Source organism: Leptonotus elevatus, chromosome 6, assembly GCF_054856555.1.
Source record: "Leptonotus elevatus isolate MCC_2025b chromosome 6, RoL_Lele_1.0, whole genome shotgun sequence".
NCBI classification, from domain to species: Eukaryota; Metazoa; Chordata; class Actinopteri; order Syngnathiformes; family Syngnathidae; genus Leptonotus; species Leptonotus elevatus.
In genome coordinates, this window is record NC_141244.1 from 21,345,107 (window position 1) to 21,363,933 (window position 18,827).

The window sequence follows — 18,827 nt, forward strand, 5'->3', positions numbered from 1 at the left end:
GATAATAAATAAATACATAAGACGCTCAACTGTCAAATGGGCTTTCAAAAGAAATATTGACGCAACAAAGTAAAATAATAAATTTTATTATTCATTAGAAAACTTAAAATATTGTAAAAATTAAAATCTATCCTCCAAATGGGATCATTGTGATTTCCTTGATTGCTTTAAGGATTTTCGAGACATGATTGTACATACATATTTGTTTCACGATTGAATTTTCGCTTGGTATGAAATATAAAATTCATATTTTTTACTCCAACGTAAACTATTAAAAACACGTTTAAATGAAAAACAGCACTATCTGGTGGAGAAGACAGTTACTGCTAGGATAGAGCATATTTTTTTCACATTTTAATTACATAAATAATGTTCCAAAAAAATACATTTCCCAATCAATATTCACCAGGCATGTAGTTGATGAAATTTATTTCCACATAGATATTCAAATTACCACATTTTGTACAACACAAAACTCTTGACTTGAAGCCATTTTGACCTTAAAATATACTTTAAAGACATTATCGACAATGTCGTCTCAACTAAGATATAGTATTCACAAGTAAATACAAAACAACAATAACAACACAAAATTAACTAAATAAATGCCTCTGCGAAAACATCCCAGCGAATTTCCGACACACCCTGTAACAGCTCCCTGCTGGTTTTGCATAAAGTGCATATTAATATTAAATATATTGTCACAGCTACATTATTCTCACCATGGCTTTATAAACAACAGAAATGAAGGGAAAGGATTTTGGCGGTAAAACACGAGAGAGCCAGACAATTCATTAGGTATGCCTGCACAAAATGCTTTTTGAAACCTTCACATTCTGCTTATTATTATCGTTACAGTTGCATCCTACAGAGATAACGCACAACTCACAGTAAGTTAAGAATATCGGGTTTTTGGGTGAAATTTCAGAATGAATTTAATGTACAGTGGCCTATTCTAAATTTGGATTATGAGGATACCTTTTATTGCGTGCGGCAAGCTATCTAAAATTGTCTTCCTTATCCCAATATCAACTTTCTCTGAATATAAAATGTCATTGGAGGCCTTTCATGTTGCCTTTTACTAACCAAATGGAACGTGTCTTTAAATACTTAATGTCGAAATTGTCAGTGACCTTGAAATGCGGGGAAAAAAATCCAAGTGTGTGTTTAAATGATTCCAAACCTCTTGTAACAACATAGATGAGTGTATACATTTTGCCTCCTCACAGCAGGAGACTCAAGGCCAGCAATAGGCACAGCGCGGATGTGGTCAGCCCTGTGTGAAGACGAGGTCCGGCGGCTTTGGAGGAGACATGGTTGAGCGTCCCGTTGAGCCACAGGCAAGACGTGCTGGCGGCTTCGCAGCACTCCAAAGAGCAGGGAGGTGTCGTGGCGTCCTCGCATGGCGTGGTGGCCGAGCAGTTGGTGGCGCAGCCCGCTGTCCACTGCGTGTCGGAGTTGACCTGTTGCTTTTTCAGCTGGAGAGGCGATGGCGCAGGAGCGAAACAATTTTACAGAGTTTCCATACGGAACATATAGTGGAACCTTGCTAAGTCGTGGTTTGGCTTCCACGGATGTTATTCACTGGAAAAACCTGCCTATTCATTGTTTTTATGTTTTAAGTATGACTTTGGCGCCATCTTCTGGAATCTTGTTGTTATTTTTAATTCATTGATTGTGTTTTTCATCTGGGTGTTATTTAGGCTAGTATGCTAGCAAATGAGCCTCATGTGGAAGTAGTTGTTTTTTGTTGAATAATTGAACTACTGACTACAATCATTTATTGAACATTCTTTGTCTGCGTTTTTACACAGCACAGTAAATCAATCAATCCAAATATGCAACACTGGCGTGTGTTCTAACTCTGTACCTTGCATCGTCATTTCGGTGCAGATTTGTACTCATCGTGTCATTTTTGAAGTATTGCGTTGGTAAAATTGAGTAGCTAGAATGCAATAATTTTATATTGAAAAAGAGCTTAAATTTTTTATAGTTAAAAAAAAATCAAATAAATGATATAAATATCAGCTTTATAAGTGGTATAATTTCAAAGCTGTAGATAATTAAAAGCGAGCGATAGCTCTAATTAGCCAAAAGTTTGTGTGTCTCTAATTAACTCATTCACTCCCAGCTGTTTTCACTGAAGCAACCCCCTTCGCTCTTGGCTGTTTTACTGGATTTTGACAGATTTTACAAGGCCCATAGAATATTGTGGAACCTACTAAAAGAAAGATTAGCGTCTCTTCTTTCATTAGGAAAAAAAGGTACATTTGTATCTGTTTCCATTTAGCTGCAGTTAGCATTAGAATATAGCTAAGGGTCATCATTATTCACAAACCTGTTGAAAACACTGGCAAAAAGAGCTTGTTGCAACATGGCTCTGGCTGATCTCTCATACTCTGCTGCCACCTGCTGGCCATTTTTTGTAATAACTACCATTGCCTTAAGTCACCTCTTCAGATCAAAAGCTACATCAAAGCCTTCTGTATGCTCTAGCATAATAAAAAAAATTAAGAACAAAAACGTATTAATACGTGTTTGGGAGTGAAGGACAAATTATTAAAAACATATTTATACATTTTTGGGTTTGAATGAGTTTTAAGAGGTTTGGAAGAAAAATATTTTGTGTTGTTGTCCAACCTCACCTAAAAATTTGAAGAAAACCTGAGTGGTGAAGGAACAATTCTTGTTTGATTTTAAGTAAATGAGAAATAACCCTTTGCTGATTTTACCAGTGATGTTACCAGTGGTTATTTTACTAAAAAACTATTGGCGTTTCACTTACCTCAAAAGAAAAAAATAAACTTTTCTAAATTATAAATTTATATTGCATATTGAATATTAAATACAATCCTGCGTCCACAAATGTTGTGGTCCTCACCTGACAGTGCAGCTGTGTGGAGGAGCACGTCTGCAGTGTGTTGCTAAAGCTGGTGTAGCAGGTGGCCCCGGTGCAAGCCCCTTGGTGGCATTTGTTTCCCTGGGAGAGTAAAGGAGGAGAGAAGTTGACCCACGGCGCTGATGCACCACAAACAGACAGTGTTCCTTTTTCCACTCACTGCGTGGTACGACTACCTATCGGTGTTAGTGTAGCCTACCCTGTTGCTATGTCTAAAAGCAGGACATACACATACCGATAATCGGGCCAAATTTGAGCATTTCTCCCTTTTCGAATTAAAGCCAGCAAAGGTCTGACTGTTGGAAGTCTACAAACGTTTATTTGTCATGTTTCGGTTCTGCGGGGGTTGGGTTTTTGTTTGTTATGGGTGTTCTTGTTGTTTTTGTCTGTGGTTGGTGTTTTTTGTCTTGTGTTCCTGGTTTCATCCCTTGTCTCGTTCTGTCTAACCATGTCACACCTGTGTGTGTCTTCCCTTCCCCAGGTTTGTCTCATTAGTGTTGGTGTATTTAGTCTGTTGTGTTTTCCAGTCGGTGTGGGTGCATTGCCAAGTCGACATTGTCACAGCTAGCCAAGTCGACATCGTCGCAGCTAGCCAAGTCGACATTGTCGCAGCTAGCCAAGCCGTCATCGTTGCAGCTAGCCAAGCCGTCATCGCCACAGCTAGCCAAGCCGTCATCGCCACAGCTAGCCAAGCCGTCATCGTCGCAGCTAGCCAAGCCATCATCGTCGCAGCTAGCCAAGTCGACATTGTCGCAGCCAGCTAAGTCGTCATCGCCACAGCTAGCCAAGTCGTCATCGCCACCGCTAGCCAAGTCGTCATCACCACAGCTAGCCAAGTCGTCATCGCCACAGCTAGCCAAGTCGTCATCGCCACAGCTAGCCAAGTCGTCATCACCACAGCTAGCCAAGCCGTCATCGCCACAGCTAGCCAAGCCGTCATCACCACAGCCAGCCGAGTCGACATCGTCACAGCTAGACAAGTCGTCATCGTCACAGCCAAGAAACCATTGCCCCAGCCAAGTCAAGTCACTCCACAGCAAGTCAAGTCAAGGGAAATCAGGTCCTGTCACATGACGCTCGTTCCAGTCATGGCAACCAGTCCAGTCCCGTCCCGTCATGATTGTCTGCTCACCTTTCTCCCTAAGTTTCATTAAAGTTCCTCATATTGCACTTCGTTCCTGCCTTGCTTCCTCGCATTTGGGTCCACCATCTCTCAACCACTCACGGCCACCCTGACATGAGTTGTGCCAAGTGTGATTCAGCCCCTTTCCCATGTCCGCTTGGAAAATATCATGTCTGCCGATCGTAAACGGTAAACCCCTTCAACATTTACGAAAACAAATCCTTAGGTGTGTGTGGTCGACAAGAATCTTTTTGTCCTTACGTTAACCGTCGTAGCTGGCTGGGTGGGGGCTACGGTCATCGCCATGGTGACGGATGGGGTGGTCGGCGCAACTGCTTTGGCAACAATAAAAAGACATCATCGTAAAAGTGATGCTTGAGGATAAGCGGTATGCATGATTTTCGCCAAGAGGAAATTGGAATACACGGATTGTGGCGTTGCGCGTCGCTTACCTGTTGACGTCATCATCACCAGGGATGCGAACGTGTCGGCGAGGCAGCCCGTGGTGTTGCAGCAGGCCACCGCGCAGTTGGCGTCGGTTGCGTTGGCGCAGCCATTACTACAGGTGGCGCTGCAGTTAGCCATGTAATACATCATGTCCATCTTCAAAAGCTGACACACAAATAAATATATATATATATATATATTTAAACATTTGAGCTTTCTTACAGGCACTTAAGCTCCATCTTTACAATAATTACAAACATGATGGTCCAGGAATGATAATCAATTTGCCTAAATTACTAAATAATTATTAATTGTTATTTGTTTGAAACTGACTTTTTGAAGGGGATGAAACCATCTCATGCCAGTGTTAAACCGGGCAGAATAGTTACAAAATCTGTTTTAGCATGAAGATGATGAGGTTCCATGTGGTGGGGTGTGCCTGCCTACCTGACACCATTCACCGCTGGCACACCGCGTGGCATTTTGACTGGCATACATTGCGTTGCATTCCGAGCAATTACACGAGAATACCGGACAGTATATCTGCATTCAGGAGACAAATAAAGAGGCGTATGACATAGCGGTATAGCTAGCTAGCTCGCAATATAAAATGGCTGGATAGATTTGAGTTGGGCTTGCCATGTCCATTGCTGTCATTGTCGTACTGGCCATGCTCCCTGTCATGATGAACGGGGTTTGTTAACACTGGAAAATAGAAATGATATAAACACGTGGAACAAAACCTACCAGTGGAGGGGGACATTGTCATCATTGTGGGGTGTCCAGAGCCAGCGTTTGGACTCATGGTTGTGGTGGCGCCGGACATGGGCATGGCTGTGGACATGCGGGATTGTTTACAGAGAAAAACAACATGATTGGAGTACATTGGTGAAACAAAACATACTGGTGGAGGCGGACGTCATGGTGGTGGACATCATCGAGCCTGTGTTTGGACTCGCAGCCATGCTTGTGGTGGTGCTGGATATGGGCATGGCTGTGGAGGAGGAGGAGGGGCCAAGTGGATTAGGAGCACTAGTTGAACTTTTTTTAAGAGCAAAAAAAAGAACCTTTTTTCTAAAAGTAAAAAATACTTTTGTCTGGTTGATATTATGGCTACTTAGGAGAAGTCAAGTCGACATTTTTCTTTGCAATATGTTCTATACACCTTCACATTGCGCGTTCTGATTAATTTGGCCTTTGTGGAATATAAATTAAGCAGGAAAATTCACCAGTTTTTTAATCAATTTTTATCATTTGTTATACATTTTTTTCAACAATAAGAAGACACCCAACAAGTTTTTTGTTGTTGATTTTTCAGAATTTTTTTTTTAAAGAAAAAAAAAGTTTTATGGAATACCATTCTGACGTTTGACCTTTTGTCTGAATTTGCACCCCCCCCCCCCCCAACCAACACATTTTCCGCAGAAAAATACGTTTTTTGTTTAGAGGGGAAAAATAAAAAAATATATAAACAAAAGAACATTAAATAATTAAATAAAAAGAAGAAAATTATCCTGAATAAAATGAAACTTTTTTTCCACCTCAAAATATTTGTTTTCTTGAAAAAAGTATGTTTTGTTAAAAAAAAAAGATTGAAAAAAAACTTTCTTTAGAAAAAAAACCCTTTTCTTCATGCTTTTTGTTGAAAAAAAACAAACAAATTTCATACCCGAACAAAAATAAACTTTTTTTCTTTTAAAATGTATTTCTATCCCTTAAGAAAGCTTTTTTCCCCCCTCAATATGAAACTTTTTCTTCTAAAATTTAATGTTTTTTTGAACCACCCCGAAACAAAACAAATTTGTTAAAGAACTACCTTTTTTTTTTTTAAATATAAAAAAAACACTTTCTTGAAAAATACTATCTAATTTTATATTTAAAAAAAATCTCCATGTGGTGTACTGTAAAGTTGGATGAAGGATCATTACATTACAATACATTAACAAACAACAAATTGGTTTCATCACTTGCATGTTTATTGTCTTACTTGTATAGTCTTGTATTTGTTTCTTTTTGTTTGTTTGATTTGTTTTATTTGCTGTTTTAATTGTTTTATCCAAAAAAAATTCCCTTCCCTCAACAGGTTTTGCCTCTTGTCAGGCCAAAGTTGTAAATAAGAACTTTGTTCTTAATCTGTTTTGCCTGGCTAAATTAAGCTCAAATAAATAAATACAATTAAACACACCGGTTGACATGGACGCCTTGGTGGTGGTCATCATCATCATCATCGTTGTCGTCGGTGTCCCGGAGCCGCTATTTGGGCTCGAGGTGGCGCTGGACATGGGCGTGGCTGTGGAGGAGGAAGAGGCAGAGGTGGTTCCTGTATTAGGAGCACTGACTGAGCTAGTGGAAGCCGCCTGTGTAGAAACAGTTGTTCCGGAGGACGACATCAGCATGCTGCCGGTTGGCATGGCTGTGGATAAAGGTGTGCTTGAGGGGGGCTCGGCGGTGGCAGGTGAGGATGACGACCATGGCATACTAGTGGCTGCTGTGGATAAAGGTGTGCTTGAGGGGGGCTCGGCGGTGGCAGGTGAGGATGAAGACCATGGCGTACTAGTGGCTGCTGTGGATAAAGGTGTGCTTGCGGCGGTGGCAGTCGCGGGTGAGGATGACGACCATGGCATACTAGTGGCTGCTGTGGATAAAGGTGTGCTTGAGGGGGGCTCGGCGGTGGCAGTCACGGGCGCTCCTGTGGAAGGCGAGGCGGCGGGAGGCATAGTTGTACCAATGGGAGTGGAGGCGGCGCTGGACATGGTCGTGGCTGTGGAGGAGGAGGAGGAGGCAGAGGTGGTTCCTGTATTAGGAGCACTGACTGAGCTAGTGGAAGCCGCCTGTGTAGAACCAGTTGTTCCGGAGGACGACATCAGCATGCTGCCGGTTGGCATGGCTGTGGATAAAGGTGTGCTTGAGGGGGGCTCGCCGGTGGCAGGTGAGGATGACGACCATGGCGTACTAGTGGCTGCTGTGGATAAAGGTGTGCTTGAGGGGGGCTCGGCGGTGGCAGGTGAGAATGACGACCATGGCGTACTAGTGGCTGCTGTGGATAAAGGTGTGCTTGAGGGGGGCTCGGCGGTGGCAGTCACGGGCGCTCCTGTGGAAGGCGAGGCGGCGGGAGGCATAGTTGTACCTATGGGAGTGGAGGCGGCGCTGGACATGGTCGTGGCTGTGGAGGAGGAGGAGGCAGAGGTGGTTCCTGTATTAGGAGCACTGACTGAGCTAGTGGAAGCCGCCTGTGTAGAAACAGTTGTTCCGGAGGACGACATCAGCATGCTGCCGGTTGGCATGGCTGTGGATAAAGGTGTGCTTGAGGGGGGCTCGCCGGTGGCAGGTGAGGATGACGACCATGGCATACTAGTGGCTGCTGTGGATAAAGGTGTGCTTGAGGGGGGCTCGGCGGTGGCAGGTGAGGATGACGACCATGGCATACTAGTGGCTGCTGTGGAAGGCGAGGCGGCGGGAGGCATAGTTGTACCTATGGGAGTGGAGGCGGCCATACTGGTGGCAGGGGCTGGCGACGTGGAGCCAGACGTGCCTCCTGACATGGTGAGAAGAAGAAAACCGAATAACGCAAGATGCGGTGTGATACCCATCCAGCCTGGAAAAAACACAACGTGAACAATATCAGTAAAAAAAAAAAAAAGCAAATTTAACCAGATGTTTTTAACAGTATTTTAATCCACTATAGCAAAGCAACTCATTCACTGCCATAAATTCATAAAAAAAAAAGATTATTAAAAATTAGGGGCAAGAGGCGATTAAAGTTTTTAATCATAATTAATCACATGACTTCACTAGTTAACTTGCGATTAATCACAAATTTCATATCTGTTCTAAATGTACAATAAAAAAAATCTAGGTTTTCATGCATACATACAAAAAAATTTAAACTAATAAAAATAGTTAAAATACATTTTTGACGTTTATAGCCGCCAATGGCAGTGAATGAGTTAACATTGCGCTTAAAAAAGTACTGAAATAATGATTCAATTCAAATCTATTACATGCCAAAGTCAGATAATGTAAACATAAAAACATCAGGTCTTAAAAATTAAAGGTATTAATCTTTAAAGGTAAATAAAACTGAATTGTACTAACTGATTTGCTTGTGTTGGCCTACCACCAAAGGTAGGCGGCATCCCATAGTGATTAACATACATTTGAACATCACCTGGAGCCTGTCGTTGCCATGGCAATCACGGATCATCAATTTTTAGATTGATGGACAAGCCAGGACACCGCTTGTGTTAGCAAGAGTATGACTTGGATTTTGTTACCGTTAAAAATGTTAAAAATGTTACAGATTTGCTTTAAAAAAAACAAAAAAACAAAAAAAATTGTTTCACGAAAACCTTTTTATCACATTATGAACTTTCTTGAAAACATTTAAATAATTTAAAAATTTCTGTCTTAAAAATATTAAAAACAATTAAATTTTTTGTGTGGTTTTTTTCCATTTAAGTGTTTTTGCTGGCAAATTTTTTTCTTGGAAAAAACAACTACTTTTTGGACAATTGAACCCTTTTCTAGTAATATCTTGACTTAATTCTTGTAACTTTGCAGTTTTTGTCTTGGGAAAAAAAACTAACTTTTTTTTTTATATAGAATAGAATTCGCAGAGGATAAAGAAAACAAGCATGTGTGTATTATCTATCTATATGCGTTGCTACAATATTTGTGTTCAAATACCAGTTTAAGGTTTATAACTAACGCGACACTGATGCTATTCCATAGCCCATCTATGACGCTTCCCATTCAGTGTTAGCAGTAAGCTAGTGGACATGATAGCAAAGTTGTTCGGTTGTTTTAAATGCATAGTGTGTTTCTATTTTATGTTTAGTTTGATAGTAAACTTCACTCAAACTACTAGTAGTGAGAATATGATACAATTTCTCCCCATAGAAAAAGATGCTTGTTACATAATCGGAGGAATCCTAACAAGGAAACGTCTCTCCTGTACGAACCACACTATACATTTTGTAAACAAGTGCTTGTTAAATAAGCAAAACTTATACCTGTGTACATTTGAAAAGTGGTTGAGGCCATTGTCACAGTGGCGGAAAAGGAGCCTGAAAAATGAAGAAAAAAAAAAGGCACTTGTGACATGCAAAACAAAAAACGATGTTCTTTGGACAATGCATTTAGCCATTTTAATGACTTTCTATTGTGTAAGACGCTGCACGCCATCTGAGCAAATATCCTCTGTGGGAGCTTTGTCATCCTCTCCTTTACAATCCCACCAATTGTTGAGGTGAATGTGATCTCATAATTGTTTGGTTAGTGGCGATGGAGACAAAAGAACGACAGCACAGAAAATACCAACTTTTTTTTTATAACCAATTTGTCTTCTCGCATTACCGTCACCTGAACGCTCAGAAGCACGAGATTTAGCAATCGGTCCGCCCTCCTCGGCATATATTTGTTTAGCGATACATTGCTGTTATAACCATGCAAGCATCCGTATTTGCGCACATTTTATCCATGCACGCAATTAAAACATGTTTGTTCCTGGATCAGTCCCGGTGGGAGACTGACTAAAGAGCGGCACTTGTTTTTTTCCCCCCCTCCCATCACGGCCTCCTCTGGGTTCCACACCCTGGAAACGCAACCACAACAGCGGCCCACGTTCATATGGCAACTTCATGAACTTGAACGTGATCTTGACTTCATAAGCCGCAAACCTACGAGTTTCATAAGGTGAATATGTTGCCATGGCAACACGGAATTGATGACAGGTGTTATTCAATAAACTAGCATCAATAGCTTAAATGAATAGAATGGGAAATGTCATGAAAATGAATAGAACTAGAAATATTTCCAAATAATAATACAAAAGAAAATAACAACAAAAAACTAAAAAAACACTAAATAGCATTTATAACAAAAAAAACCCACAAAACACAAGTTAACGTAACATTAGAAATAACAACACACACGAAAGAAAAACATTTTATATAATGCTAAAAATAGGACATAGAAAATATAAAAAAATATATACATAAATACAAATATACACATTTACACAAACATACACATAAAAAAAAAATGCAGTATACGTTGTATTAATACCAATTTATTAACTACTACTAATTGCTTTACGTAATATAACATTTAATAAATATATTTACACTCTAAAAACAATTGGGTCAAAAATAACCCAACTATGGGTACAAAAATGGACCGATCCTCTACTTGGGTCAATTTGACCCAAGAAAAGGGTCTTTTAGTGTAAAACAACTCATAAATATGTAAATACTGACAATCCCATCACTATTGGCGAATTGCTGCTTCATGCATACCTCAAACGAGAAATCTATAATCAGAATAATATAAATGCTGATTAAAAAAAAAAGATTTCAATGCGGGTGCACTTACCTGGCGTGGTAGGGCTCGTGTCAGCTGCGGGTGAAGTGAATGAGAACTCCTGCAAGACTTCTGCTCTCTGTCACCACCCCTCCCCTTTTCCACCAACCCTGAGGCTGCCTTCTCTTGGTGACGCCACTTTGGGCAGCAATGTTGGTTGTTGACACGCGCATCTGGAAAATATAATCCCATGTTAAATCTCAACCGCAATATCAATAATTTTTTTTTCTTTCAAAATTGCTTAGATTTAAAACATATAAACAGTGATGCTGTAAGGTGGCAGGTGACCCAACTCACTACATAACAAGCAGCAAATTAGTGGGCATATATTCTTTATCCTGTGCAAAGAATGACTGAATCCGGGAGGAGCCAAACCTCCAGTTCAGTATATCCGTATGACCGTTTAATTCTCTTAAATTGTATTTAATTATGTCATCACTGCATGTATTTAGAATGTATAAGATTACAGAGTGGTATTTTTCTCATTAAAGTACATTACTGTACTTTACTGGCTGGCAAAATAGGCTAACTGAAATTTGAACTAATACATTTTTTTCTCAATAATTATTATTTTTTTAAATCTTGGGGATTAAAATAAAATCAGTTTTTCTTGATTAAATACAAATTTCATCACGATATGTGGACTTTATTCTCATAATAATGCTATTCCTGAAAAAATATGATTTTATTTTATTTTTTAAATACATGACACAACTTTAAGACTTTGGCCAATAATGTAATGGAAAATATTTTTGAATTGAACTTTTTTCATATTGTACTTTTCATTATTGCAATTCTTCAGGTATCTGTACTTCACTTGGGCATTTAATTAAATTTTTATTTTTGCTGCCTACATTTAATTATAGGGCTACTTCATTAATTTACCTGTACTTTCTACACCTTAATTTAACAGAAGATGCTCTACTTTTGTTTTTTTAAACCTCCATAACTGATGACACGACCTAAAGAGTCGTGAATGAATAGAGTTTGTATAAAATATTATAAGTAAGGTGTAGATTTTTCAGTTGTTATTGTTGGCTAATTTTGCATTTCTTGTTATTCAGGGCCCAACGTTAGCAAAGGTATGAAACTGATTGATTATTTTGTGTATAGTGTGTTTTGGTTTGTTTTTTATTTTGGGGATGTTGCTGTCCTTATATGGGGAAAAGATATGGAAACATATTGTCTTGATAGTATAAAAGTGAAGACAAATCAGAGAGCTCGCTAGCTGAGAGACTAGCTTTATTTTGCACGGAAGTAAAGGAGTTGAATCACTAACGTTATTCATTTTTTGTTTTTGAATTTTTGTTTGTTTTTGGTTGAAGGGATGCTGCTTGTCCTTGTATATTAAAAAGGTATGGAAACATATTGTCTTGATAGCATAAAAGTGAAGCCAAATCAGAGAGCTAGCTAGCTAGCTAGCTAGCTGAGAGACTAGCTTTTTTTGTGATGAAGGAAAGGAGTTGAATCACTACCCTTATGAATCTTTTATTATTATTATTTTTTAATCACTAAACTCACATAGGGTGTGACTACTTTTTCCACCTGTGACGGAAAAAAAGTGCAGCCTGCAATTAAAGAAATAAATCAGTGGATTAAGGTTCGTTCCTGATAGGTGATATTTGAATGTGGTTTACGCAGGCCTTTGGTTTCGGTGAAACACAATGTGAAATCAGACCCCCCCCCCCTCCCCCTCGATTCTCCAGCAGCCTCCATGGACACCCCCCTCCCCGTACACAACAATTACGCCTTTGTGACCAACACAAGATTAAATTCTGTGCTGGCGACACAAAAGACACTCGCACAAATCATGTGACAGTTGTACTCTTCACGTCACACTCTTGATGTTGTAGTTACGTTTTTGTTTTCAAAATGAGAAAGTCACAGTGTTTGGACCAGTTTTAGCCTGACGACATATTTAATTTCTTCTTTCACCGGACAATGGTGCACTCTAAACACTAAATACCTGTTACCTGATCACATAGAAACTAAGACGCCATCCATTGTTGGATATCGATGTTGAATTGTATTTTTAGAAGATATCAGATGGTGTCAGCCGGCGGTGTTTCTGTGTGTTGTTCATACATGGATTTCACTTTGCAAAGTGGAGTTTTAACTTGCACTTGTAAATGGAGTGACAAAGGTTCTCTTGGGTCAACGTGGCTATGACACCGGTTTTTAATGCAGTGCTGCCTTAGGGTTCGAAGGTCACATGTATTCAGTGTTGGTTTTTGGTCTTCATCTTAGATTTCTCCAGAGTCTCTCAATCTTTTCATGATATTATGGACTGCAACACCAAATCAATAAACTCAGGGGCCATCATGCCACGTCCAAGCGAGAACCCAACCAATTTTATGATTGACCCCTTACCCGTCCTGGTCTCACCGGGGACAAAGAGAGCACATCGAAAGCAGGCTTATTCACGGCGTTTATAGATAAGGCTCAGCGGACCAAATTAAACAACCTGCATGCAACTGGACTGTGCAACTCGGTGACTAAGAGGATTAGACGCGATTTACGTCGCCAGCGGGACGCATAGCAACAGGTCAGCGTGCGTTACATTAGCGGAGGAAAGTTGCAGCCTTGGAAGATTAAAAAAAAGGGTGGAAGATACCGCCTTGTTATTACCTTATTTTGGTTTTATTTGCATCGACTGAGCTTCGGCCCAAAAAGGTGAGTGGATAGTTTTGTCATTGCACTTTTCTGTTTAATGTCAACCACAATGAAAGTGATGAGCATTTCTGTTCTGTGTATTGAGATAATGAACCTCTACGTAGTTGCTGTTCGGCATTTGTGAATTCTTAGAAAAAAATAATCTGGGGATGTTTTTGCGCACAGGCTGAAGCAATAAATGTGTAGAATGTAATACTACTACTACTACTGTTAATACTAATGATAATAATAACTATTATTATTGTTATTATTATTAATACTAAGATTATTATTATCATAATTGTTGACAATGATGATGATAATAAAAAAAAATTAAAAAAAATATTTATTATTATCATCATCAATAACTATAGTAATCGTAGTAGTAGTAATAATAATAATAATTATTATTATAAAAAGTTACTTTGGCACCATCTAGTGTAATTTTGCTGAAATTAGGTTTAAATTTTTTTAATTCATTGATAATGTTTTTCGACTGCGTTTGAGTCCTGTTTTGTTGGCAATTTTTAAATGCACCTCATGCAAAGTGAAAGTGAAAGTTTGTTGTTGCTTTTGTGAATTCTAGATTTCTTAGAAAAAATTATCTGGGGATGTTTTTGCGCACAGTCTAAAGCAATAAATGTATAGAATGTAATAATAATAATTATTATTATTATTATAATTATTGATGATGATCATCATAATAAAAATAATAATAATAAGAATTATTATTATTATCATCATCATCAATAATTATAATAATCGTAGTAATAATAATAATAATAAAAGTTACTTTGGTACCATCTAGTGGAATTTTGCTGCAATTAGGTTTACATTTTTTTTTTAAATTCCTTAATCATGTTTTTCGACTGCATTTTGAGTCCTGTTTTGTTGGCAATTCTTAAATGCAGCTCATGCAAAGTGAAAGTGAAAGTTTGTTGTTGCTAATACAACTACTAATAGTCTACTTTGCTGTTACAATTTACCATTAAATATTGTGTGTAAATGCTAAAAGTTCAGTTGAATGAAATACGGTTTGTGTTATTCAGGCTAGTATGCTAACTATGCACCCTGGTTTCATAACTATGTACATGCGAGATGCATGGTGTTGATGCTTTATGATCCTCTGGTATCTATACACATTTACACACCATTTATTATTATAGAATTGTAATACTAACAGTATTTTGTTCACTCCTCAGTCATATCACCACCATGTGAGGAAAACATGCACACTCACGATGGCAGTATGCTGTGGAGCATCTTTTCATGGACTTTTAAAGGGATACTTTGCACCTGCAGGTTCCTTTGGGTGAGCGTTTCTATTGCATCACACAGCATTTGCTGTTCCTTTGCTGAGCCAAGGCACATATTCTACATGAGAAAAATGACACGCACATCACGAAACAAAAATGCCACCCTTGTGACTTGCGAGTGCCCACTACTGAGCTTCAGGCACTCTGCCACTAGATGGCGGCAGTGAACTTCACAACATCAGGGCAGCAACAGTTGTCACTGGTTAACTGTTGATGCCCATTGAATTGAAGCACAAATCGTAGAAAGAGAATAAAGACCAAGAATAGGGTGACGATTAAGTTCAGAAAAAAAATGTCAAAAGTGTTCTTCACATTCTATTACAATTTTTTTTTTACATATGGGGTTTGATGTTGCAGATTTGTCCATACAATGCAATCCAGTTCCTACCAAGGGAAAAGCACATCATAGGAGAAAAAAGCGTTCCCCAAACACAACCTACGGGTAAGGTCAAAGAAGCCTGTTTACCTATATATATAAAAAAAACCTTAATCCAAAAAGGGCATATTACATAAAATTGAATTTTTCTATATGATGCCCCCTTTAAATTAAGCTTTTAACATGCTTCAGTGTCATGCATGTATAAAACGAAATCAAACTGTGATTTCCAGGTTGCGAAAGCAAGATATCCGCCGCCGCCGCCGCCATACCGGGCTGCCCGGACCGCACCGCAGCCCTCCAGAAGAGGCTGAGCAAAACCGAACAGGACATCCTGTCGCTAAGGACGAGGATCGCGTGCGAGAGAGCGTCATGGGAAAGGAAGTTTGCCGAGTTGCAAAGAAAACAAGAGGCGCTTTGCAATCAGGTATTACAGCAAAGATGGACAAAAGGATGGAGTACAAATACATGTTGTTTTTTTGGTAAATGGTGTCAGTTTATGTCCATTGAATTGGGGCAAAAAGTGTGGCAAAAGTGGTTAAATTCCTTACGTTGAATTGTATTATGTCATTACTACATGTTTTTATAAAGTATAATAATATAGAGTGCTATTTTTCTTATTTAAAAAAAAAAGTTTTTTGTGAGGCTAGAAAGTATTAATGCCTTTTCCATTCATTTCGATGAGTATAAAATTTTTATTTTTATGCACACAGATCATCTTTGAGGCTGGAACATTGACCAGAGCGGAGCAAAAAGTGGATAATGGAGACGTATTTGGCGAGTACTCAAGCAAAGGCAAGTAGCAACAGTCCACAAACATTTACACTCCATTTCACAGGTGCTCCTGGGTGACAAAGACCTCTAAATAATAATAATAAATATATATATATATATAAATATATATATAAATATATATATATAAATATATATATAAATATACATATATATATATATATATATATATATATATATATATATATATATATATATATATATATATAAAGGCAGAGCGGTTAAATGGATAGTGTGCTTTAGAGCTAGCGATAGCTAGCATGCTAACTAGCTATTATGTTTAGCTAAATCGAGACAACTCAACCAAACATTTTCCACATGAGATATTCTACTCGATTTTTTTCAACTCACCAACAAGTTCAGATGGATTCAATTAGATTTAGGGCTGTGAAAAAAAATAAGTCAGCCAGAAAAATAGGTCGATACTTTGTGCTGAAGCTTTGGCCGACACCATCTACAGACATTTGCGGGAATTGTTTAATGTGCTGTCATGATCGTTTCATTCCATTAGCACCCTCTAGTGGTGTAAAGTTGATACTGCAGTCGCACAAATCCATCTGACGACTATTATTTGGCAGAATATAATCATATATTTATATATACATATATAAAACTCTATTTGGGGTGAATATCAGGTGAAAAAGTGTCTTAGTGCTTATTGTTTACAAACATTCTTAAACAGTACTCACCATCATCGATATCTTTTCCAATTAGCGTTCAGTGAGCCTCGGCATCACGACAGAGGATCTGATTATTCATCTCGTGGAAGCCCGTTGCCCTCGTCACCAGCACCGAGCTCCACGTCAGCCTCGCCTTGCTCTTCAGCATCAAGGTACAGCTCGTAAGAAATACATGGCGACTTATTTAGTGAGTGCCTCAGTGGTAAAGACACCAATGCACTAGTGGTCCCAAATGATATTCGGCCAAGAACCGACCAGGTCAAGGCGCTAAGGTAGAAAATGAAAATCACTGCAGGGTGATCATAATAGGACTTATGTGCTCCCTCTTATGTGTTCCAGTTAAAAGATGAAAATGATTAAAACAAATGGTAACAAATACAAATAAATATATATATATAAATATATATATATATATATCAGACGATGTCAGGCGATTATTTTTTTTTAATCGTAATTAATCACATGACTTCAATAGTTAACAAAATTTTACATCTGTTCTAAATGTACAATAAAACGCACAGTACATTTTTCAATAACGTTTTCATACTCTTGTTAACAAAAGTAGAAAAAATGTTACACTAATAAATTTATGGTTGCATCTTTTAGTCATTGATACAGTTATTTAATAATAATTCATAAAATTGAGTTAAAATTAAAAAGATGTACTGTACTGTAAAAAATGTGTTTGATATTGATTTGTATTTAGGTCATTTTTCTGCCACTAAATGGCATAATTGCAATTGGTGACATCTTTCATGCATTTTTCTTTTCATATTAAGCGCTATATAATCTTTATTTTAATTGTATTGTTTTTGGGAGAGAGCTATATAATCTTTAACAAGAAGTAACTTGTGAAATTCTGCAGATTTTTGAAATTGTAAAACACAATTTGACCCCAGTCTCAGCAAATATATGCATTATTAATAAATTGATTACAGCAAAATTTTGACGTGGACGTGTCTGCTGCGTTGCGACTGGAATTCCCCCAGTACAGGCTTTCCAAGTCAGGGGCGGTCATTGATCGCGCATGAAAAAAATGGGTTAGGCAGTTGCGTTACAGGAACTTTAAATTAAGTCAAAATTCCGCACAAATTTTGACACCGCTGGAGTTCATTTTAGGTCAGGTCATTAATTAAGTTGTTAAACAACCTGACAGGTGGTTATTTTCTCCGTCCACAGCGTTCGCTTTCTGGGGCCGCAGCGGGTTTTTGTACCCCACTCCCCCTTGGACCTGCACCTGGGCCACCGGGTGCGAATCATGCTGCCTTCCGGACGGATCAGCACGGGTACCATCCGTTTCCTGGGCCACCTGCAGGGAGAGTCAGAGCTCCACCTTGGGGTGGAGCTACAGACGCCCGATCATGGCATGCGGGACGGCCACCACAAGGGTCACTGCTACTTTGACTGGTGAGCCCCCGATCAAGTCTTTTCCTATAGAAAGTCAAATACAGACATGAGATCATTGTGATATTCATTTCATATTTGTCTCTGGGTTTTGTGCAGCAAACCTGGCTATGGTGCCTTCGTACCCTTTCACAAGCTACTGATGGCCTGGGAATGAGAACCACAGACGCAAAGAACTGCAGGACTCACTTCAAAGTGGATTTGAATCAACATTGTTATTTCTGGATAGATAAATACAGCAACATGCTGTGGGTTGACACGAGGACAGCATGCAGAAAACGGACGCATTCAAAGCCACGCGACAATATCGTTGTTTAGTATCTTTAATAACCGGTTGAGCATAGAAATGCAAAACAATCAAACGGTTCCTTATGCAGACTGACAAAGCTTGGACGCGTGTTTAAAAGCAAATCAGCGTCACTGGCTGCCAATTGGCCCAAGGTCAAACTCACAAAACTCACTCGACATTGTCGTTAATGTGGACATGAAGTAAAAGTCGCCTGCTGCTCATTGAGTGTGTACTGTAATGCCTCGCATGTTACGGAGCATTTAAAGTGATACACGCATATATTATTTCAAACACACGTTCATGCAAAACGACACTCCTGCTCAGACACAGACACTCACACGAAAAAACATTTGCAAACTCACTCACACACATGCTAAGTCACGCATTCCCTCCCCCTCCCCCGCTCCCCATTCCGCCTCCTCTCTCCTCCTTCCCCACTCTCTCCCCTCCCCTCTCTTCCTCCCCAGCTCTCTCTCCCCCTCTCTCCTC

General features: G+C 39.1%; 2 protein-coding genes across 4 annotated transcripts; one reads left to right on the top strand and one right to left on the bottom strand.

Annotated features, from left to right (window-relative positions):
* Positions 1-397: 397 nt before the first annotated feature.
* On the bottom strand, positions 398-16,456 carry LOC147172721 (uncharacterized). 3 transcript variants are annotated; one of them, XM_086079460.1, is made up of 13 exons: positions 16,317-16,456; positions 10,842-11,002; positions 9,482-9,535; positions 7,942-8,064; positions 6,655-6,759; positions 5,374-5,463; positions 5,217-5,303; positions 5,109-5,146; positions 4,917-5,012; positions 4,475-4,634; positions 4,284-4,357; positions 2,882-2,980; positions 398-1,478 (listed from the first exon to the last, which is right to left on the bottom strand). In XM_086079460.1, exons 3-13 carry the CDS (start codon positions 9,510-9,512, stop codon positions 1,224-1,226), a joined length of 1,158 nt encoding a protein of 385 aa, XP_085935586.1. In that variant the 5' UTR covers positions 9,513-9,535; positions 10,842-11,002; positions 16,317-16,456; the 3' UTR covers positions 398-1,223. The 3 variants fall into 3 exon arrangements, with proteins under 3 accessions (XP_085935586.1, XP_085935585.1, XP_085935584.1); XM_086079459.1 differs by having other exon boundaries at positions 4,284-4,354; positions 6,655-8,064; XM_086079458.1 differs by having other exon boundaries at positions 6,655-8,064.
* LOC147172722 (uncharacterized) lies at positions 13,344-18,560 on the top strand. Its single transcript, XM_086079461.1, has 8 exons — positions 13,344-13,502; positions 14,684-14,793; positions 15,155-15,239; positions 15,407-15,600; positions 15,887-15,968; positions 16,680-16,797; positions 17,825-18,052; positions 18,149-18,560. The coding sequence occupies exons 2-8, from the start codon at positions 14,710-14,712 to the stop codon at positions 18,204-18,206; spliced, it is 849 nt and encodes a 282-aa protein (XP_085935587.1). The 5' UTR covers positions 13,344-13,502; positions 14,684-14,709; the 3' UTR covers positions 18,207-18,560.
* The last annotated feature ends 267 nt before the right edge of the window (positions 18,561-18,827 follow it).